This window comes from Macrosteles quadrilineatus, unplaced genomic scaffold (assembly GCF_028750875.1).
Source record: "Macrosteles quadrilineatus isolate MER2022 unplaced genomic scaffold, UCM_ALF_1.0 Scaffold_3__2_contigs__length_128488019, whole genome shotgun sequence".
Lineage (NCBI taxonomy): Eukaryota > Metazoa > Arthropoda > Insecta > Hemiptera > Cicadellidae > Macrosteles > Macrosteles quadrilineatus.
Window position 1 is genome coordinate 11,623,437 of NW_026542596.1, and position 25,396 is coordinate 11,648,832.

The window sequence follows — 25,396 nt, forward strand, 5'->3', positions numbered from 1 at the left end:
GTAAATCAAACAGCTCTCCCATCTCGACGATGGTGTCGTCCACCAACAAATAGATGCTGCAGTCTGCAGTCAAGCTCTCCAAGAGTTGGCCTACGATCATATGGATGTCCAAGTTCAGAGTTTCACACCCTTAAAACTATCGATTTTGGTAAGTATTTGTTAGGCCTACAGGTATTTTTTAAGATTATTTTTATGAAATAAATTTAAGAGGTGGTATTAAAAAATGATTGGAAGAAAAATGAAAGATACTAACCGGAGACCATGTTGGCAGTATGGGCTGTCTGCCTGAACTGCGACTCTAGGTACTTGGGCAAGAACGTGTAGAGCCCTGCGATGGGCAGAATGTGCAGCACACTACTGGCCGTGCGAAACATGAGGATGTCGTTCTTCAGCAACCTCTTGATGGCTTTCGGAAAGTCTCTGAGGCTGGGGTTCTTGCGTTCGCGCTTCTTCACAGAAGGAGCGACGACTCTACAAGTACTCAGTCTTTTAGGAAACGCAAACATGGCTAAGGACGCGAGCATCAGAAGCGCGGAGATGCACACGAGACCCAACCACCAAGCGCCGACCCATCGAGGGTCCTTGGGAGTCACTGGAGGGTCCACGGAGAGGTCGACGTACAACAGGGTGCACAGAGACCCTAGGATGAACCCTAGCGCTGGTCCCAATATCCGCACTCCGATAGTGATTGCGAAGTACAACGGCGACTCTCTACCAGCCACGTTGTCGTCTATGTAGGGGATCCCTAGTGTGTACACAGCGGTCTGTCCCATCCCCACGCCTAACAAACTCACGAAGAATATCACCAGCACCTTCTTCGTCGTCTTCGTCTGCGCATTCTGCTCCTGCATCGCCTCCTCTCTACACTCCTCCAACGCCGGAGTGTTGAGGGAGAACAACTCCGCGGCGTGGCAGACGTCGGGCCTCATCACGGTGGAGTTAGGCGTCTGGGTGATGCTGTTGAACATCGTCTCTCTACTCTGCATCAGCTGTTCGCCGAAGATGAAGTGTGGCAGGGAGCAGGTGAAGGATGCGACGGCGAACAGAACCATCCCACAGGCGATCCACTTGGGTCGGTGACCCTGGCCGCCGTAGTACGTCAACAGCAGCGAGGAGCCTATCTGACCTATCTCCGTTGCACTCATGATCACTCCTGTGGTCTTGCTCTGCAGCTGAAACAGCTTCTCTATCGTGGTGATGACGCTGACGAAGTACGTGTAGTACATCCCCTGCAGCACCCAGGTGACGCAGAATGTGACCAGGAACGCCTGCTTGGAGGCGAACACCTGGAGCCAGCCGGGAGTGCACATTCCCAGACCGCACTGCAGGTCTTCGCCCCGCGACTCCGGCCTCCTCGGCGACCCCGTGATGGCCGCACCGTTGTGCTCCGCCAGCAGGGCTGCGCCCCCGCCGTTCGTCACTTGCTTGTCCCACACCACTTCTTCTCCACGTGAAGGCGCCACCATCTTGTCTTCTGGCATTACCCAAACCTGCAAAAACAAATATGTCGGTTACACATTGATTCAGATCCAATTCCAACAAAACAGTAAATAAGTCAAAATATTTTATCTACTGCAGAAGTTTCTGTATACAATGGGGTAGATATTTGAGATAACTTTTTTGCAGCTTGAGTTTCATTTTTAAACAGATCCAATTCCGACAAATTTCAATCATTTACTCGGTAAACTTTACTAATATCATAAACGCGAACGTTTGGATGTTGTTAGTATGTCACATTATTTACGTTCAAAATACTGGACCAACTGAGCTGAAATTTTGTAGGTGCATAGCCAATATGCCACATATAAACAAACTCCTATTTTATTTAGAAAACTCTACTAAGACTCCGCCCCACTGGCTTCCAAAGTTACGTTATTCTTATGAATACACCACGAATATTACACCCGGTATGGATCATAAATGTGAACAAATTACGTCACTGGCCCGAATCCTTTACTATTGGAATAACATGTTTGGACGTTTGTTCCATTTAAATAAATAATACACAAATATTTACTTTCGGGCCAGTGACATCTACTCCTTTGTCTAATCTATGGTCAAACACAAGTCAGTGGCTGCATTCTACTGTTGATAGGGACTGATCAGAAATAGTGAACAGTAAACACGTCTGGGCGGTAAAAATAGCGCGTCCGACCGAAGAACCAGGTCAATGGCATGTGAAGTCGGTAGTCGCCATCACATCACAGCACATTGGTGTTGTTGTATATCCATCCAACATCCTACACTATGTCATAAGATTACATTTCATCATACAGTTGACTTTTGACTTTATCCAACTTCACGGTGGACTAAAAACTGTGTTCGTTCACATTATGAGTTTGTAGCTAGGGTTTTTTGTGGGGTTTATTACTAACTAGGCCTACATAATGTATCTACGCTATGGTATACGTATTGACTTAGTCTAGATGGACTATCTATATGGGTTTCCCGACTTGGTTATCCAGATTGAGTCATCCTATCTATAGTCAATAGCATATACAGTTCCAAATAGTTCTTATAATGTATTTAGTTTTCAAACACGACGTCACATCCCAGAGATTAACGTAAAAATCTCAAAGTAGACTTTTTATTCAATCTTTTCCATAAGGTACCATAATTTGATTGTTAAAAGACAAAAACTGCCATGTGATGTCGTAAATGTCCTTATTTCATAATTTGGTTTTTACTTTTCATTCTCTCCTTACTATAAGTACCGGTATACTTTAGTCTAATTTTGAGATTTAAAATTTTAATGGGAATTGAGCAACAAATTTCTGAATATAAGATATGGCACACCTTGTTGTAAAAATACATTGTTATCCTCGGTTTACCTTTTTTACCTCTCACCCAATAGGAAAATAACATTTTTTGTAAACATTTTTAATCCTAATTTTCAGTGAAAATATTGACACAAAATTCGTTTTGGTACCCCGTAAGTTTAAAAGAGTTTTGAAATTGTTCTAAACTAAGACAAAATCTCAAAAAACTTGTCATTAAAATCCCATTTAATTCAACGATTTAATTATTTGAATAAAATTTTCCTCTCACGATTCCGTTCAAGAAAGTATGAAATTCCTCACACATTGTCATTAATTCTCCTCGTTCTTACATTTACTTTTTATAACTTTGCCTCCTTCATGTTTTCCTAATTGTTCATAAAAATACAAGACACAGTACCCCATTCATTAGTGTAATATCCAATTCATCCCTCAGCTTACTTTAAACAGCCCTTTAATCCCATACAATCCTAGGTTCGATCACTAACTTGTTCATGTTTAACAGCCGAAGAGTCACACAAGCCTCTCATTGAAGGAGGTCTAGGGATAATTATTAACTCAAACAAGTTATGTGTGAACAGCTGTTAAATTGTTTGCATTTTGGCGCCGGGATGTACGGGGCTCAGTTTTCAATTGACGAGGTAATACAGGTAGACAATTACCGGGTGTCCCAAAAAGAATGGATCAAAAGTAAACTTGCATAAATACTTTATTATTAAAGATTAAAAGTTTACTTTATATATACCTTTTTCCTTAACTTCATAAGTTTTTCCTACTATTGTTTCACTGCCTAATCTCTACATGTTCTCTGCTATTTAGTCAAAGAAAGTGAAGTCAATGTTCCAGCTCTGACTGCACATTGTGGTGTAGCCTATTTTTTCCAAAGGCTTCCCTTGTCTTTGCTTTAAATTGGTCTATAATTGAGATGAATGAGCGATAGACACACTTGATCTTTCACAAACCCCAAAACCTAAAGAATCACACCACAGATTTTTATAAACCATTCAATACACTGTGCTTTCAACTGCAACTCCATTTACTATATTGCAGCTTAATGTTTAAAAAAATTCAAACAGGCTACAACAATGGACCAGCTGATTTCTGTTGAAGAGTACCGAAAGAAACACTAAGATATCAGCTTTAAAATTAGCCATAGTTGACTTTTTTAGGACCTTCGGTAACACGTATATTAAGCTGTAGATATGATCCATTCTTTTTGGGACACGTTGTATTCTACATTTTATGAATATCCTTAAATTACAAAATACTTAGGGACGTTTCATCTAACTAATTGTTCATCAATTGTGTACATTGAAGAGCATTGAAACAATTTTGAACGATTTGAAATAGTTTTGTACATGATTGGAATTTTTTGTAAATTAGTTATCGGTATTACGATTGAAAGTTAAATATCACCCCAAATTTATCGGTTCGTAACAATATTGCTTCTGTCATCTCTTCTTTAGTTATATAGTCGTTTCTGGCCCCTCCTCCCCAAACCGTGACAGTTTTCTTGAAGAAAAGAAACTACGAAGTTTAGTTGGTTGAACTAGCTCAACTAGCCATATCTACCGACAGTTACTATTTTATAATTTATAATTTAATTCTTTCCTACTACATTTTGTACCCAAAACATAAATAGCGTAAGAATTGTACTGGTAAATTAATTATTTGCATTTTAATTAAATGAACTCACTTATAAAAACGAAACATAAGCCACGTCTGCTAGCTTCTGTTCTGTTCCACCTAGCTTTGCAATTTGATTTCCATTTCGTCGATCCAAATTAAACTAGCATCTTTCCTCATGCGAATTACCAAAGTCGCCACACGAAGTTGGGATTGAAACTAAACTAAACCACATATGAAAGCTAAGCTTTCGAATACTTTCAAGTACATTAGTACCTTCCACTTCCTAGAACTACCAGAAGTACAAGCCGCACACGTTGAGGCTAGGTGCATCCGTGCGTCACAAATCGTCCATTGTTCCTCAAATGCATTTTATTTACGTCTCATACTAATTGCAGGGGGAAAGCTGTCAATTTGTGGTAGATTCCGGTTAAACCTCACCCAAAATTGGAAAATTATAACGTAGACAAAATGATTGTATTATATTTAAACTCTTTCACTCTCTACGGAACTCTTTCAGACCACATCACATCCTTCATGTATAAAAGCGTGTTCGATATCACTCAAAAGTGGTATTGTAATGTTTCTTTATTTTGATTTTGATCTAGGTCAGATTGAAATAGCCAAAGACTTTTTAATAATGAGTAGCCTACCAGTATTGAAAACTGATATTTTCTTGACCAGTACTCTGTCTTTCTTGGAACAAGCATTTGATTTATTAGATTTGTTTCATTACAAACTTTATGATTTGATATTTATACCATTTACATAGTACACCGTGTCCCCCAAAAAAACTGAACAATTTTAAATTGTCATATAATACGTCCGGGCATAACTAGTTTACTTTGAAGGTGATCATGATAACTGAGCTCATGAAGTTTTGTTCAATATCAATTGTAACTATCAGCTGATTCATTGTTGTCGCTTGAAACTTGAAATTTAAAAACATTGCCCTGTCATTAAGCAGGCACCATGAACGCACGAGAGAAAGCGCAATGCGTTGAGTGGTACATTCAAAGTAAGTCAGATATTGCAGTGCAAAGAACATTTAGAAGACGCTATGGTCGACGTTCTCCATCACTGAACAGCATTCGAGCAAGGTATGACAAATTTATGTTAACTGGAAGCTTACAACATTTAAAAGGTAAAGGTTGGCCGAAAATCCAAAATGAATTGATTGAAAACGTGCAACAATTATTTCTTCACGACCCTCGAAAGTCTGTTCGCTGTGCAGCATGTGAGTTAAATTTGTCAAAATTATAAGTTTATAAGACAGAAGTTTCCGATGTCCGAGAATTGAGGCAAAGAATAAATGCAGCCTTTACTATCATTACTGACGAAATGCGGCATAGAGTGTGGGCTGAATTGGACAGCCGTATTGACTATCTTTTTGCCAACAATGGCAACCATGATGAAAATCATTAACACATATGATATCAAACAAAACTTAGGAATATTTGGGTCAGTCAAAATGTAATTAGTTTATCGTGTGATTGTTAATAAACTTTTTATGAGTAAATAAAATTGTTCAGTTTTTTTTGGGACACGGTGTATTTAATTTTGCGATAAGACCATGATGTTGTGTGTGAGTCTTATTTTATTTCATTTCGATTGAACCTCGTTCCTCTGCAAGGGACAAGCCGGCGTTACAGGGTGTCTGGTTAATTCATAAGCTCTGTTTCGTTCAGTGTTTTATACAGTCAAATAGTTGTTGTGTGACAGAGGTGGGTTCACTGGGACAATGGCCGAAGTTCAATACTCTAGCTCCTAGCAGACTCCTGCCTTGCATTGGACACATTCCTATGTGCATTGGCTATACTGTATGTATAAAATATAACGGCTGCACTTTACTTAAGGTCCTACACTCATTCGAATAAAAATATCGATCGATATATCGATTTATCGATTGTTTCATTCGATATATCGTTTGGTTAGTTAGGTAAGGTTAACCTAACCTAACTAACCAAATGATATATCGAATGAAACAATCGAATAATCGATATTTTCATTCGAATGAGTGTAGGACCTAAAGTAAAGTGCACCCAATATAACTAATACTGTCCTTCATCACTTACAGTCACCTTAAAGCATTGAGAATTACGTAGTCATGTATATGCAAGGGATGATATTTTTGTTTTATGTCATATTCCCTTTTCGAACACCCCTCTATATAGTTATCAGAAGGTTTCTAGTTCGGTCCTGATAAGAGTCAATAGATTTTTTATGGTTTTAAAGTTTAAACTAAGCCCGCCTGTTCTTAAACCCTGGGTTTGTAATGAATGGCTAGTAAAAAAGGTATTATTGGTCAGTACGAAAGATATAACCCAATTCATTCCCTCACTCTGTTACCGGTGTCGGTGTGACGATGTCGTACCCCTAGGCTTTCAGAGTTATCACGCTTAGCTTAATAGCTATAATTCATGTAAATAGGTTGTGTATACTTGTATTATACGGTTAAAAATTAATTACAATGTTTGAATTTTCCTTGTACATTTTATCAAATTCTAATGATTTTAAACAATCAAATAAGTTATTTCATAACAAGCACGTTATATGTCCAGATATATAATTAATCGACACTAATCATTAATCTTGTTTGATAACAGAATAAAGTTAGAGACAGAGAAAAATGACTTTGCCTATCTCTATTCTGTGGTAGTCTACTGTCTCTAAGAATGTGATCAGATTCTAGGTACACGAGGTGGAGGTGGTAAGATTACGTTTTTAAATTAATGCTACACAATGTTTGTAAACATTAACGTCATCAACAAAGCACAGTAGGTTCCTATAAACTGGCAATGCAACCTTGTAAACACTAGCTAAACAAACTAACTTGTAAACTAACTTATAAACAATTAGGAAGTTTCAAGTAACGCTACGATAAGTGTACAATCTTTTACCGGAAGATTTAAGATTTGAGGAATGTTTCAGCCAAAAACGCTACTGCGCAGTCATATAGTCGTGGTTATGTATGAATGAGAAACTAGCACTAGGTGTCCTTCGGTGGACATATGGGTCACATGTTGACGCAGGTGTTTGTGTGAGTGTCTGAATCTATAATGTCGACATCCCTCCATTTCACTTTCAACAATTATAATTAATAATGTTCCGAAGCTAATGAAGGAAGTAATCACAAGTTCTAGTTTTGGTAGATTGGTCTATGCTAGGATAACTAGTAGTTTTGATTGTCCTTATATGAAAACTTGATGCGTGGGCATGGCTATCGACTGGTAATCAGTAGAAGATTATGCTCAGGAAATACAGTAGCTTTTTTATGGTTCAGAACTGGGCACACAAGTCCTCAATTATTGGTCTTTTATGAAATCACCGTGGCTAAAGAATCAGTTGATCGTAGTCAGTAGTGATGTTATCATCTCATTGATTCGATAATCATTCTTCACCTTAAACGCACGAGTGTGTCGGCGTATAGGCCTACACCTAATACAAGAGTGACTTTTCATAGTTTGAGGAACTGTCTCGATTTTAATACAACAATGATATAATTCTTTGTCAAAGATTTCACGAAAGTTGTAGGATTAACTTAATGTAAATACCAGCCTGAGAAGTCAGTACGTTTTTCATAGTTCTAGGCTGGACCCAGCTACCCTTTGCCATAGGACTTTTATTAAAAATTGCTCTGGCTGAAAAAACAACTGTTCTTAGTTAGTAAGGCGTCTCACTTCGTTCTACAGGCGTCTCCATTATCACTCATTTGCCGATCAAAATTCAAATCATTGTGTCTCTGTTTTTATGTTACGAAACGAATGAAATATTTGTTAAAGTATAAATGCACAAAGCGTAAATAAAATAAAACTTTGTTAAGCGTTTTATTAAACTCGTCCACGAACATGACAGGTTGTGATCATTGGAAAAAAGACAAACATGTAGAATTCGTAACTATAGCAAAAGACACAAATAGAAAACAGATTATATCTGACCTCACACTGTGAACCACGTCCAATAAAATACCATGGGAGACGGTTCACAGGCAGTGAACGACAGCTCCATATTACACCAAGATACTTTAGGGTTCGGGAAGGTTCGGAAACGGTCGAGCACTGTCGAGGACGAACGCTTCAACTAACAAAGGGGTCTTAATTAGATTCACATATGAAGGCTGGACTGACAATGACTGGCAAAAAGTATAGCGAACTGAACAAGCGCTCAGCAAAACAGCTCATAGTGAGCGATCAGGGGAATAAATCTTCGAATAAGCGGCGAGCGAAATGGATCTTTGAGAGAGCAATCATTGAAATGGAGCTCTTAATAAGTGAGCTGTGAATTTATCTCCCAATCAACAATCAAAGAAGTAAAGTGTTGTTATTATATATCTACGAGAGGTCGTCCAGTGGTCGAAACTCGACCAAAAATATGTAATGTACTCACTTCTCTATTTTCACCCCACACTGTAAATAAAACATGTGATTGGAGTTTCTTCCATTTGTTTTGATTTTCTGTTTATATTTCGTTGTTATTTCGTCACCAGCATGGCAACGCATAAGATCCATGTTAATTTTTTCAAATTTTTAAACTCATTTTTTGTGCTTATCTTTGAGCCTATTTAAATTTATAAAGAGATTCTGCACACCTACAGGAAAATTGCTTTCTAAAGGTATGCGTAGATTTACCCCACGATGCACACAAGCTGAGAAAAAAGGTTTTAAAGAAACATGCTTGCCTATTAATATATAGATAGATGAGTAAAGCTCTAAGTAAACAATATATAGAAAAGAGATGATCGAAAAGTACTTCTGAATCATCGAAATTAATTATGCTCTAAACAGGTGAACAGAGAAATGCATCCATGAATTAGTACACAGAGAAATAATGCTCCGAATAATATCGAAGATAATTGTTTCTCTGATTGAGTATGTATTTATAAACCGTAATGCATTCTTATGTAACCATGAAAATGAACCTCTAAATGAGGTAAACAGATTGTATCATTAAGTTAGTGTGAGTAATCAGGAAATGCAATCTCTAAAGAACGGGATAAGCAATGTAAGTAATTAATTAGAGAGATAATCCTCTACATAAAAAAAAAAACAAAAAAAACAATGAAATTGAATGAGCAATCAATGAAGCTCAAAGGTGATCAGTGAAATGTATCTCTGATTAAGAGGCGAGAAAAATCTCTTTAAACCCGATAAACAAAATACATCTCTAAATAATATTCAAAATGAAGCGATCAACAAAATTTCCTCCGACCAATAAGAGACCAGCAAAATCCACTTTATGGGTAGGGGATGAGTGAACCATAAGCGACAAAGCCTATCTGAATGAATGTGTCGTAATCATGTTTTATTATTTGTTATCACTAGTACGTTTACAGCGAGATTCGAAAAGAGAAATCGGTTAGGCAACGCCTGCGGCGGTCTTTTGCAGATGAATCATTGAATATCTGTCTAATTTTCATTAAATAACACATAAGTGAAGTACTGTAGGTTACAACTATAATTCTTAAATTATGGCGAAAAAATAATTGTTGTTTGTTTCCATGAAATCCAGAAAAATAAGCTGGTAATCACAAAATTTGTGATTTAAGTGATTTCTAGAGTTTCTCTTGTTAACTATTGGACATTTTCAGACAACTATATTTTTCCAACGCTTTGTAAAAGGTTCAGGAGAAAGGTGTCCTGATTGGGTTAATTATGAATTCCTTATGTTTATTGCAGTAAGGTAAGGTGGTGTAAAATTATGAAATTGAAGCATCTTTAGGTGATCATCGTAAATCGCTATCTTCAATCGTATGGTTTAACAATAGAACATGAAAGTTAATTAGTGGACAAACGCCAATACAACATCTACAAAGCACTGAGCTCTTTGCAGCAGTTAATCAAGTTTATAATTGTATACGAAGTGACGTAAGTTCTTAAGTATGTCCGCGGGCCAACTAACAGAGACCCTGACCCTTGGTCGAGCAGGACGGTCTGCCAGGAAGTCGGTGATTGGTTAATAGGAGTCAGTCAGCCGGTGGCAGCACAGAAGCCCGCCAAAACTGTCACATTTGGCGGGTAACAATTTTCCAGATGCAGACAATTTATTGCCAATGGTAATAAAAACGTATAAACAAAACACGAACGAATGACTAGTTTCTAATTTTTATTTTCAAAGTTGAGCAATTGGTTTTTGGTAACTTTTAGAACTGTGAATTTCAAAACTTACAGGGTCGCACGAATGGATTTTCGGAATCATGCCTTGTCATAGCTGCAAATGCTGCATAAATGAGGTACAGTAGATCAAACAGATCGTACTTGCACGTTCTTCGTGTTTTAAAAAGAACTTAGAAAGAATTTAGTATGATTTGTGTGCTGTTCTTTAGCATGGTTCTTACTGTACTAAGGTTGATTAGAGTGTACACAAGCTACACTCTAATCAGCTTACCCCCTCAAAAATCCAAAATGGCTGACACCTAAAAACGAATATAACACGATTTAATGGCTAGTCAATCAACAAATTCATAGTTCATATGAACATATGGACACAATGCCGTTTATATTGGCTAAAACGGTAAGAGCTATAAAAGATTTGGAAGAATTTTAATGATCAGGAACTAAATTTTCTACAAAACATTTTCAAGCGTTTTTCGAAAATCGCACTCCTTCACCTTAAAAAAAAACGCCCTACTTTCAAAATTTGATCAATTTCTTTCAAATTTATTATTATTTTCGCTATTTTTTCGACCTGAGAATTTTCTTTTGCAAATATTATTAATTCTTTATATCTAACTTAGTTTACTTTAAATTCTACTCATTACATGTTTTTTTCGTAACCTTACTTCTTCAACCCCAAAACTTTGGTTGAACTTAGCTTGATTCCGAAAGAGCTGCCTTTTCGGAGCTTTGCATATTGAGGATTTGAATCGTACGTATCGGAGGGAGGTCTTTTGCCTTCGTATTGGAATTGTAAATTTAAAATCATGGAACTTGCCCGGAATTCGAATTGTCGAAGTTGCACTTCTTCGGAGGTTATATGGTAAAGCTTCTTTGCAAGATATTTTCCCTCGGAGCTAAACGGCTCCCCAAAATGTTTACAACCGTGTTCCCCGCGTCCTGCAGACACAGAGAGAGCGACCCAATAAGACACATCCATATTCCATGCGCGGCCCCGATAGTCGGTTGTGCAACGTGGTCGCTCGACGCTGGTTGCTGGTTTCACTTTTGCGCGTTGACGCATTGGCACCGGCCCAGACTCTCTCACTTGCAAACACCCCACTTGTCACTGCCGCAGATTTATAAATTTACCAGGATAAGAATAAGAAAATGTACTGGACTTCTAGCACGGTTTCGTTGAAAATACGGCAACCCAGTATTTATGATGCTCACCTCACAAAGGTCGCCGGTTCGATTCTAGTAGCCAGTGCTTCTTAATAGTTAGTAGATCGTGTGGTGTGAATGTTCTTGGTTTCAGAAACTGATATTATTAAAGAAAACAATAAACTAATAAACGTATCCCACTAAATTTTATAAGTCAATCTTCCTCACTTATTCATGTTAAACATGCAGCATTACGTTCCTGTGTAAATGATGACAATTTACTACAATGAGATTCATGTTGATTTTGAAATTATTAATACATTTAGGACACAAACAATAGAATGTATGAAGTGCATGATATTATTGCCTCAGAATCAACGATACATAATTGGAATTGCTCCTATGGTCAACAATATTCCGCCAATAATGGAAAGTTGTAAGCTAAGGAGACAATCGGACAAAGTGGTGACAATTTTCGTCCAACAAATTTAAGTTAACAAATGTAATTTTTCGTCCGGACGAAACACGTAGTTGCGTCACGACAAGGTGATGTTAGTTGTTTCGCACATGTATTTAATGAAATTACTATTACAGTAGTTCGATGTGTAAGTTGTAGTCAGTCTTCAAATGAAAAGATCAAGTGAATAATTGTATTTGAGTAGTGCGAGTAGTCTTCCCACCCTCAAGGGGTCAAGTCTGTGTTTATGTATATTTCACGTTACCAGCCTGTTACAAAATCTTGTGACCGCTGGCCCATATACTCAGTTCAACTCAGTTTATAAAGCCAAAGCTACTACGTACTACAGAGGTTACTAATTGATAACATCTTCATCCTATTGTAAATGCTTAAGCCTTTTTAATGTGTGTTTCATGTTGGTACGTCTGGACCATGGTAATGTCTATTAAATGTATGTATTTTACCGTATTCCCCTTACTGTGCGTGTGTGTTTTTTGTGTTACAATATCAGAGGAAAATATGGATTATAGTTGTATAGGTTTAATTAGTTAAACCGTCTTTTCAATGAGTAAAATATATTTATATGGATTTGAACGGATGGTGTTTTTGGCCTCTGGGGACCTCAAAACGAAAAAGTAAATCGGTCCCGGGTCTAGGTCTTACCATGAGACCTACGGTAATAGCTTATTCCCTATATGGGAAATTCGCTAAAAAAACAGGAACTAACCTGAAACAAAATTACCTAAATGAATCTGATGGAATTAAAATTCAAACTATCTTCAGCATAAATTCAAAAGGAGTATGTGTAATGCTACAACATAGACATGGGTATGGGGTGTCAACTACTCCCTCTACTGCGCAATATCCAAGCCAATCACGTGCTATTAACCAGACTGTGTTGTCGAGTGGTTGTTTTGACGGCGTGGACAACGACAAATCTCCTCCGAGGATAAATGGCCATTGCTACCAAGGTCATCTGCTGATCGAAAATGGCGGCTCGGCTCGTCTCAAGAGGAAAATACCGTCTGTGGGTCGACCACATGATTCATTTGTCTGCTTGTAATTATTCCTATCTTGTTTTCCAATACGCAGGTCTTTGGACTTTGCTTTAACAACTTAGTCCTGCACACGGATTTATACATGGATGTAAAGGTACATGGGAGAATGTATTGTAAGACGCCTTTAATGTGTGTAAGCTGAACATCAATAGAGGCTGACTAAGATGACCAGTGTAGCTTTGATTGAAACTGAAACTAGAAGTGTTTACAGGAGACATGCAGGACAGAATGGTTCAGTTTAGAACCATAAACAGAATTCTGACTTTTCGCAAGAACGAACCGAATACCGAATCCCTTTCAGGTACTCATCTTTAGTAATTACATTTACTTACTCTCTTCTACACTGTGGTGTCTGGAAACATAATGTATCGTTTGGTGTACAAAAACTATTTTTTAGCATTGTAAAATAAATAAATCAAATGTATGTAAGTAAAAATCCAGCGTATTACTAGCACAATACATGCGCAGTATTCCCAGCACCACCAACCAATATTTACACAGCTAAATTAATTGATATACATCAAGTCTCAAGTCTGATTTCGTAGGTAACAGTAGTTTTAAATATCCATTCACCTTATATAGTATGATGAATCCCAGGTATTCTTCTTATCACTACAGTGAGGTACAATAACTATAATTATTCAGATTAGTTGTTTAGATAGAAGGTGCCAACCACGTTCATGAAACAACCTTGTTAGATAAGCTAGGTTGCAAGTTATTTAAGAGGTGCTTTAAGTTAATACTAGTTGATAACACCTTGTTAGGTTTTAAAATATTTACTACACTGTTAATAGTTCTCAGCCAAGATGTATGGAGTAAAAGTATGTATGGACTTATACTCCATACATGTTGGTTCTCTGCAACTTTACTAGGAGAATACAGAAATAGAAAATTCGTTTTCTTTATTTATAATAATGGATATAACAACTGAACTTTTAAAATGGTTACTTCGTCGCTTCAAACAGCCAAAATTCAATATTACAGCTAAATTAAGCCACATAAAATTGGCTTTACACATTTCAACCTAATGTTATAACATGCGCTATATAACTTCTATGGTATCTTAAATAAAAAATTGATCCTCTACTAAAAGAACAATTGGTAAAATTAAAATGATGTATTTTAAATTTATTTTTCACCACACTATGATTTTTTTTAGCTGTTTTACATACGTTAATTGGTGGCTGAAAGTTACGTTTTTCTGGCCATGCCAGCTGTCATCGTCATTTGGGGACCGAGCAGGTTTTTACATCCCTAGGGCCGCCAAATACACAATCAGTATCGATAGCATTGCAATAGAATTGTTTTATTGTCACCGCTGCCTAGCAACTATTTATTATTTTTTTTGCTGATTCCTCAAATTATTTCTTCACATAACCTTGAAGTTGTAGTTGTGTTGACTATCAGTGTGCATTTTTATCGTAGTGAATAGTGGTAATAGGGTATAATGTGGTGAAAAATAGCGTTCGTACCAGAGACCGAAATGGTTTTCGGCCCTAGGTACGAAATATAATATTACAGTGTAGAGTTTACAGTTGACATGGAATAAAATAATTTTGTAATATAAAGGTTTACTAGCAGGAAATACTTTTAGAAAAGCTATAGTTAAAAAATTCTTCATTGTAGCCGATATTTCATAAGGTTTGATAGCACTAGATAGCTCAATTGTAACATACCACATACTTCGGAAACACCCGTTCTTTTACAACACCAAAACAAAATAGAATCCATTTTGGTATCATGCCGATTAAGATGAACACAATTGTCATTAAGTAGCTTAAAGAATGGAAGGCTCGTGCCTTAAATTTTCTACTCGTGTCGTAAAGACTATTAACGCGAGTTGCGTACACTACTTTACCTACGACAGTTTTTTAAGTACTAACAATCTGGTTTTTAATTACTAACAATCATTACTCATAACTTCTTAGAGAGGTTATGTTTTCGTTGATTGTCATTGCCACTGAAAGTGATGCAACGACTTATTGTATAATCAGCTGATTTCATGTAATTACGTGTTTGTAAAATTTCGTTAAATAATACGTTACTATTTTTTTGCAGGCAATAGCTTCTTCTATCAGCATTCTCACCATAAATACTGTATCAGTTACAGTTAGGGAAATATTGCATATTTATTTGGACAACTGAACAATATAGTGAAACAGTTAATTTACAGTTGAATCTCAGCATCGAATATGTCGTCCACAACGAGTTGGGTGAAACAACGGTTAAGAGGTTTTCAAAATAAACCAGAAGCTCATTTTTATTTAAAAATCTAACCTTATTTTGTTTCGTCCATTTAATGAACGATATGTAATTACATATGGACGATATGTAATGTATTTAATTGCTGGTATGTAATTTCATACATTTGTTTCGATTTTGGTGGCAAAAGATTAGCACAAACAGTTTGTGCTCTCATTTCCATCTCGTCAACTTCACTTTCACTAAAACTGAAATTTTTAAATCAGTTTAATCTACCTTCCTTTAACCTCCAACTTAGGTTAAAATTACGCGAGTATCAACAGGAACATTGAACAAGACGGACCAACAATTAAAATTGTCAACTGATCAGCTGATCAGCTGATTAGTTGACGTTCGAAACATTTTAATTTTACTTCTTTTCTCTCAATCCTTGAATCTCATTGGTCCGTTACCAGTGTTGATATGAGAAAAACTATGCTGATATGAAATGAAACTATGCTGTTATGAAAGTAAACAGCTGTTAAGTGAAACTTTTCAATTCTAAGAACTGAACTGAAATGGCTACTTTAAAAAACGGCCGTAGGTAAATTTTCTTTTCGGTCCTCGCTTATTGTTGAGTTAAATTTCAGTTTATATCAAGAAGATACACTGTCGGCTCTAGAGCATTGACACACTGTAGCTGTAGCACCCGTCTCATGACGTATACCTTTACGTCCTACTCCTTCAGTGAATGTAAGGTCAACGCCCGGCAAAGGCATTTCCGAGTGTCCAAATCTGGAATGAATCTGAGACTGCAAATTTGCAGGGTGTTTCAGAATGCGGATCTAATTTCGAGGAACTGCCAGGCCGTAAAGATGTGGTGGTGAATGCAAGATGCTAGATATCCTTTACCTCTGCCGCCGCCGCCGCGCCGCGCCGCGTCCTTCATTCATGCGTTGGGTGTGTCTGGACTGCTTGAGCCGTATGTTTAAGCGTTGACTAATAAAAGAACGAGACATTCCAAAACGGATGTTTTAAGTTGTCGCCAGTTTTTGAAGCAGAATGGACGACGTTAGGCTGTACCACTACATGCGCCGAGCTTATAGCGATATCTGTCGAATAGGCTAAATTGTTTACCTAATTAACCTGATGAACGACCTTTTATAAGCACACCTTAAAGTCAAGTCAACTATTTTTGTAACAAAAACTAGAGAGAATTTTATATTGTAGCTCAATAAGTTTGGTTATTTTAAATACAAAATTGGTGACATCTGATCCTTATAGACGGGATGACTTCAGTATCCTAAAGTAATGGTTTAAACTTGTTGGAGTTCTCTTGTGTTCCATACGGTTAAGGGGAGTCGCTACTGAAAAATTACCAATTAAAAAAAAAACGTGAAAAAAATATTTGAAGTGAAGCGTGCACACCTGTTTTAAAACCTAGTATAAACTTCAACCGCTGTTTTCAGCGACTTTAAAATTTGTTTTTTTATACAGTATATAAGTTCTTATAACTTTTTAACTATTACAGCTATGTGAATGAAATTTTTACCACATATTGTTTATACTATAAATCAACTTCCTGTGCATGGATATTGTAATTGGGTAAATAAAAGTACATGAAAAAATTTATAAAAATTTATTATCTATAAATTTTTCTAAAACTTATTTTTGAAGCCATAATTTATAAACAAATTGAGAAAATAAAATGAGTATGCACAGAAAGTTTGTGCTTTCTTTGCTCTTTAAAATGAGATATCAAACAATAAAATTGGTTCAGTAGTTAAATAGTTATAAGAGATTAAAAAACCCATTTTTCCCCCCAAAAAAACGTTAAAAACTCCAAAAAATATGTAATTTTTTCCCCTTACTTTAACAGCAGTAAATCTATTTCTAAGACTAAATGAACCTAAAAAAGTATATACTTAAGATAATTTTTAAAAGGATTTTTTTTATCACTAGTTTCAGTAGCGACTCCTCTTAACCTTATGACGGTAGCAATAATCAGAATATGGTTCTTCTGAAGTAAGCAGTTATAGCTAACATGTGTTAGCTCCGAGACATCCGCTGTATAATTATCGCCAGAGTGACAGGGAAAGTATGCGACTTGATGACGTCATTTGTCCACTGAGGACCATTCATACTCGCGAGTCGCGACCGCGGCGTGTTACGTTGTCCGGGAGCAGCGAAAGTGTCCCAAGAGTACCTAGTTTGTGGAACGGGCCAACGGGTTCTCACTTAGCATGCTGATCACTGACGTGTGATGCGCGAACTAAAGTGTTAAAAGAAAAAAGGATGGGGACGAAGGGGGTCAGAAGTATAGCAAATTCGTATTTTAAAAACTAATGAAGATAATTTACCGGTAACAAAATTCCTTGCATTTACGAAATATAATGTTTCACCAGACATTTATTTGGAAAAGTAATATTTTCTAACGCATATTTTTTAATCTATAGCTGTTAATACCGGTATATTTTCTTAAAATATTTTTCTTCTGGAGTACAGTATATAGAGGCTAGTATTACAATTTTTTGTTGTATAAAAGTATTTAATTTTGTAGACAAATGTTTTATACTGGTTTATAATGTACCTATATTCGAATGATGACAAGATCTGTATTTAAAAGAATTGTTTCCTAATGTACAAGTGCTCAGTAAAATTAAGCTTTTAATCCATAATATTATAAAATTGAGGTGGTGTCTGTCAGTCCGGCTGCCACGACTAAAATACTAAACCGATACAGCCCAAATTAAGCACCAAGATGGTCCACATATCTAGGAATGTCATAGGCATAATCACTTCCCTGATAGGGCCCCCCTTTGGATGTCCAAAGTTTTGAGATGAGGTTTACAAAAGTAAATATTAATTGGTCTCCATGGAAGCATGAGAAAATTCACAATGTTTACCTTTGCATTGTTATTTAAATGTAAACAATCAGAGCTGCCAAATGCTCTTCAGACAGCTGATCCAAACAAACGAAATATATTTTACACAACGATGTGGTAGGATTATTTAATCTTAAACTTGGTTATAGATTATTATTATTCTAAATCTTTTTCATTGATTATGAAACTGATTTTTCTTCCCGTTGCGAAGCACGGGTACAGCAGCTAGTTTATACAATGATCGTGGTTGGAAACATGATAAGTGAAGGTTTCATCAATTTTGGTATAGGTTAGAAATGAGGCGAAAATTGCAATCACTATCGTTAAAATATGAGGTAATCACATGCATTAAACTTGACTACAAAATCGCACCACAATTTCCTCAGATAACCACCTTTTTTGAATAATAAACCAACGTTTTCATAAAGTAGCGTACTCTTTCTACCAATTATCATACTTATTACTAAAAAATAACAATTGGTTTAAAATAGGATAATAACAATTCCCATAGGAGTAGCTTGGCGAGAATATAAAACTACAGGGAATAACTCTTTAAAAGGATATTCCCACTATAAATTGCTAAATGGGTTTTAGGAACTGGGCAAGAGGGAGAGGTTCTGTTAATGGGAAGCTGATAAGGATTGTTGGTTGATGATAACAGGTCGTTAACGCTTTAGGTAAAACGGGCGTCTCTATGACGTCATCGGGTAAAGGTAAACTACACCAAGGATATAGCTGTAAAGGTTATCCTTAGAGACGTTATATCTTAAACGGGATGTAATTAATCGTCCCTGGGATAAATACCCTGTGAATAATGTTAAGCTAACAAATTACACTCAAACCTCTGAGTAAAACCCGAGAGCTGTCTCTACTAAAAATGAATGTTGGGTAAAAATGCAAGATGAGGTCAAGATGAGGCAATAGGATGGTTGTTTTATTTTCCTAAATTCTAAAAATTCCACCCTCCAAAGATAAGAATGTTTTTCCACTTATTGTTTAGCAGATTTTACAAGTTGCGTCCGACTCTTTGTATATACTAATATCATAGAAAAAACAAAACATTACTTAAATATTCTGTTACGTTTAGTCGAAATAGTTTTAAAAGTGGTCTAATAACAAAAACAATGGTTTTCAAAAAATCACCCTCTACACAAACTGGATGAGTTCCATGCTATATTAAGCTCGTTAGAACATACACAATAATATAATCCAGCACAACTTTATAAGTATTACTGTACCGCAAGCCTTGCATTTGATGTTAAAATGATTAATTGCATAATTTGCACTTTTTGTTCAAACACTTGATGATATAGGGTAATTTACAAGATGTTTAAGATAGCAGCAGTGTTAGTTCCCCATGTATCACTTTGCCCAATTATATGCCAATTTCGGGACAAACAGTACTTTACTATTTAATTTTCCCCTTGTCTAGCCTTTTTAAATATTAAATATTATTTTCTTCTTCAGATATTCATAGGCTATACTACAATTGGTTAAATGGTGAGCAATCAATGTTTTAAGGGGATACGCCACTATCTGTAGGCCATATTTTTAATTTTTTTTACATTTTCCAAAAGTTGCATTTTTAGATAGGCCATTTAAATGTGAACATTTAGCTAAAATTGTTTGCCAATCTGACAACTCCTTCTAGTATAAAAAAAATAAAATATAAAACGCCGCAACCAGCAATTTAACAAAATTTTGGACTATTTTTTTTTTTGTTACTGATATTTACACTTTTAATTGTGTATCATAATTATGTATTATGAAGGTATAAAGTAGGGTACATTTATTTAAAACAAAATAAGTACTTTGCTATTTTTATATATAATATAAAATAATACATTAGTGTAGTTATGGGAATTTTTCACCTGCCAACCACCTGTTACATCACCTGCGATTATCTCAATACAGTGTTTTTTAGGTTATTATTGTACAAAAGTTTGAATAACTCCATTAGTACTATACTTATAGTATTCAAATTTTCACCAGATCTTCTTTATATAGTAATAAAGGATTGTGTGTATAGTAAGCCCTATAGCATTACATTTACTAAAAATATTTATGTTTACGCAAAAATTTTAAAAAAATTTTCAGCTTTTTTATATTTTGAATAAAAGGTGTCCTAAAAATGTTGTTTTTTTAGTTACCATAACGATTATACACAGAATTACTCATTATTTCATCCTGAATCAGGAAATAAATAGAATATGTCATTCCGATCAGTAGTTGAAAAGTTATTCTCAATAACGAATTCTTAAAAATTTTGGTGAAAAAAACTAAAAACTCATATAAATTTAGTAAATAAGTTATAAATTCAATATTTTTGTACCTAAATCTTCTAATTAAGTCTAGTATAAACAAAATATACTAACTAGGTCGACAAAAATAAAATAATAAAAAAAAAGTTGGAGATAGTGGCGTATCCCCTTAAGTTATAAAAATATTGCCACCGTAAAATTAAAACTCGTCTTTGCCTGAACTCATGTGTATTTGAAAATTAAGTGTACACAATTTTCAACAGTAAGTTTAGAAACACGTACACAATCATGGAAGATGAATTTTAAGGGTTAAAGACACTGTACTTCGTCGATATGAGGTCAGATAGTGTAGTAGGTCAATGATAACGTTGGTACCATTGATAACAGCTGATTAAAAACTGGGTCGAGTAGTACACAAGTACTAGCACGGAGCACGGGTGACTGACTTGGAAAACTACTCTACGTCAAAAGAGATGTAAAGATATAGTTGAGGTGCTGAAAAACTCCAATACAATCTGTAGTGTAGAGCTAAACATCGATGGGACTATGTAAGGAGCCTTTTAGAGGGATCATGCGTTTTAAAAACGAATCGAAGGCACATGGAGGTAATAATGAGGTAAAGCCGATTGTTGATGAAAAAAACATTTAATACTTAATTTAAATTGTAGAAAATTCCAATCCATAGGCCTACACATTTTAGGACATAACATTTTTATAACTACGCATTTGAGAGAAGGATAATACATTTTCTATGATGTTTGAAAACAAATAATGATTTAGTCTGAAATATGAAATTTACGTTTGAATTGTTTTTTAATAAGTTTGTTGGAATTTCCCAACCAGAGGTCACACAAACATAAGTTTTACCTAATTTAAAAATGTATAATATAAAATCACATGTAACTTTGTGAATACCGGTACTGACTTAATTTTAACTGTTCGAGATCGTATTTTCTGTGAAAAAATACAAACTATGATAGTTAGAAACGTAATAAGAAACTACAAAGCAAACGGGAAGATTGGAAGTGCATTCTCCGTGACATGCAGTCTTGGATATACTAAAGTTAAAATATTGAAGGTAATGCATGAACTCATGAACATGGTTATATCAAAATGTATAGTAGTATTTCACATTATCCTACAATTATCATGGTTGTAGCAGCAAAAGCCATTACAATTAAGTTAATCGTGTGTTGAGCAGTAACGGTTTTTTGGTGTTTACGACTATCTGTGTCACATTTTAATTTATAATTTGGATTCATCCGGCTGCTATGCGGCAGGTGCAGTTTTCTTCCCAAATTATTGTTAAGCTTTGACTAGTGGTGGTTCCCATAGAGAACGTTCTCTTCGTCAGAGTCATGTTCTTTGTATTCTCCAGTCTATAGCACTAGAGGACAAGAGTCTCACCCCAGTCTGTAGCACTAGAGGACAAGAGTCTCACCCCAGTCTGTAGCACTAGAGGACACGAGTCGCACCCGAGTCTATAGCACTAGAGGACAAGAGTCGCGCACCCCAGTCTGTAGCACTAGAGGACAGGAGTCGCACCCCAGTCAATAGCACTAGAAGACAAGAGTCGCACCCCAGTCTATAGCACTAGAGAACAATAGTCGCACCCCAGTCTATAGCACTAGAGAACAAGAGTCGCGCCCCAGTCTATAGCACTAGAGGACAAGAGTCGCACCCCAGTCTGTAGCACTAGAGGACAGGAGTCGCACCCCAGTCTATAGCACTAGAGGACAAGAGTCGCACCCCAGTCTATAGCACTAGAGGACAAGAGTCGCACCCCAGTCTATAGCACTAGAGGACAAGAGTCGCTACCCAGTCTATAGCACTAGAGGACAGGAGTCGCACCCCAGTCTATAGCACTAGAGGACAAGAGTCGCACCCCAGTCTGTAGCACTAGAGGACAAGAGTCGCACCCCAGTCTATAGCACTAGAGGACAGGAGTCGCACCCCAGTCTATAGCACTAGAGGACAAGAGTCGCACCCCAGTCTATAGCACTAGAGGACAAGAGTCGCACCCCAGTCTGTAGCACTAGAGGACAAGAGTCGCACCCCAGTCTGTAGCACTAGAGGACAAGAGTCGCACCCCAGTCTATAGCACTAGAGGACAAGAGTCGCACCCCAGTCTATAGCACTAGAGGACAAGAGTCGCACCCCAGTCTATAGCACTAGAGGACAAGAGTCACACCCCAGTCTGTAGCACTAGAGGACAAGAGTCGCACCCCAGTCTATAGCACTAGAGGACAAGAGTCGCACCCCAGTCTGTAGCACTAGAGGACAAGAGTCGCACCCCAGTCTGTAGCACTAGAGGACAAGAGTCGCACCCCAGTCTATAGCACTAGAGGACAAGAGTCGCACCCCAGTCTATAGCACTAGAGGACAAGAGTCGCACCCCAGTCTATAGCACTAGAGGACAAGAGTCGCACCCCAGTCTGTAGCACTAGAGGACAAGAGTCGCACCCCAGTCTATAGCACTAGAGGACAAGAGTCGCACCCCAGTCTATAGCACTAGAGGACAAGAGTCGCACCGAGTCTGTATCACTAGAGGAAAGGAGTCGCACCCCAGTCTATAGCACTAAAAGTTTGAAATTTATATTTTCCACGTGAAATCGACGATTCTTCCTACAATCGAGCAACGTCTACAACTATGGTATTTCACTGAGTGTTTGCCTTGTGGGTTTGCTATTAATGGCTTTAGGTCGTATTAATTCAATGTTTTAGGTTTCCAAATGTATTTAACGAATTGCACAAAACTGTGATGAAAATTGATTTAATTGTTTTGTAAAGTAACTGAGGATATGTTGTAAACATTTCTATACAAAATTCACTCAGCCGTTAAACTGGAGAACCAATTAAGTAAAATTCAATCCCCCACTCTTACTTTTGAATGTAAATATAAAACAGACAGGAAATACCAAATTAGATTACAAAGTACATTTCAGGTGGTTATTTTCAGATAACATCTTAATTAAGAATGGTTCCCTCGCATAATTGCATGATCAATGTGGGTTCTTTGTTGTTTAATTGTTGAACAAGTATTACGAAAACGCTATCGTTAACGATGGCAATAAGCATAAAGTCAATGCAGTATGAAGACTGGCGGGTAATTGTAACGATTGGAACAATTTTAAACATGTTGCGATTTCAAAAGTTTATAAAAATAGTTTAATTTTTCCGTACTTTGGTATAGACTCAAAATTTATGAAAAAAAAACAGCAAATATCTGTTCTTAATTGTTTGGGCTGACATTTTAGCTACGGTAAAACATACGGTACCACATACGGTAATAGTTCGGGCATAACCACTGAAAGAAACAAAAGATATAGTAAAATTATTTTAATTCTTTTTAACAGTTCGACCAAGGGCATCCCAAATCTGAGGTCATTGCCCCTACACCTCTTAAGCACAAGCTGGTTACATATTGACATTAGAATTTGAGGTCAAAAGTAGACAGTGGAGTAGTAGACATACGGGTAAAGGTGTATAGCCGTCAACCAGGCCAAGGACTAAGGTACATTGGGGGAGAGAGGGGGGGGGCGATGGAAATACGATATGCTTTACTGTTGAACCTCTGAGGACTTCAAATAAATAAAGAAAACATGCATGTCAATCCCTTGGTATGTCTTTGTTTTCCTAGAAGTTACTAGTAGTACTAGAACTGAATATAGATAGTTACGATGGTTCTCTAGCAATTAAAAATTCGCCGGTTCGATTCTGAGAATTCTGCCTCTTTTTGTAACTGTCCTTTATCATTCGGCTGCTAATAAATACAGGTTGACTTAGTTAGTGGAAAAGCTACACATCTCATCTCACTCAACTGTCCACTTGCCATGTTTTCATATCCACTTTAATATAGCCTACACAGAGATATCCCGAATTGAATTTAATGATGTGACTATTAACTATATATACTATTATATAACTTATTATAATATGTTTGTGGTGGACTGGGACGGTGGCGTCGTCCTGTAATCCAGCTACTAGGAGGTCACGAATTGTGGATATTTATAGGTATGCACTGTGGATGCGATACTCCCTGGTGTGGATTAACGTCCGCACTATTTAATTAACAGCTGTGTCTAAGGAACAATTCGGCCTTAATCATACGGACAAAATAAACCACTGCTCCACAGTTTACACTCAAACTTTAATTATTTTCAAGTGGGTCAATTGTATATAGCGAACATAGGATAAAGAAGTTAAGTCAAGTAATCACTTACTGTTTTAGGTGTGTTTCGTCACCAATACACCATAAACAGGAAAGACGAAGTTGTCAATGGCGGTTAGTACCTTTTATCACGGTTAGTTTAGAGACTTTTTATGCGTCTGTCCCAGCGGCACAAAAACTACCCCAATAATCTGTCTGGGGTGTCCTTAGGTTTGGGGTGGAATCTCCTCTGGGGGCTACAGCAGACGGTAAAAAAACTCGAGTAATTTTGTACAATAAGTTTGAATGGCAGCTCATTTAGTACGTTATTTGGAAGAGCTATTAAATCAACAAAAATCGAAGACCTAATTGAACTGAATATTATCTGGTGCACGTATAAAATTAATGTAATCATTGTGCATTGCCGTTCAAAGTCAATGCAGTTTAATTTAATTAGTCAAATCAGAAGGCCGGTTCTAACCTCGGGAAGAACTAGTCAATTAATTGCGCATTATTGAAGGTTTGACAGGGGCAAAACGAATTATGCAATACACTTTTACTTTTAAGATTTTGTTTGAGACAGTTTAAGGTGAATAAAACTACTCATTTACAATAAAATCAATTTGTTGCTTTTAGATCTACAAAATATAACAATGTTTTACCCTACCTCCATCAGGTTACAGTTTTAAAGAAGTAGCCTATTGAAAATCCATTTTTATGAACAGTTAGGTCTCTTGTTTACTAT

General features: G+C 36.6%; 1 protein-coding gene across 1 annotated transcript in view; it reads right to left on the minus strand.

Annotated features, from left to right (window-relative positions):
- LOC128990756 (solute carrier organic anion transporter family member 74D-like) overlaps positions 1-25,396 on the minus strand; it is a 65,387-nt gene that overhangs the window by 27,575 nt on the left and 12,416 nt on the right. The window contains exon 2 of the mRNA XM_054413314.1: positions 254-1,490. Within this exon, the coding sequence (XP_054269289.1) occupies positions 254-1,481 (1,228 nt within the window). The 5' untranslated portion in view covers positions 1,482-1,490. The remainder of the gene's footprint in view (positions 1-253; positions 1,491-25,396) is intronic.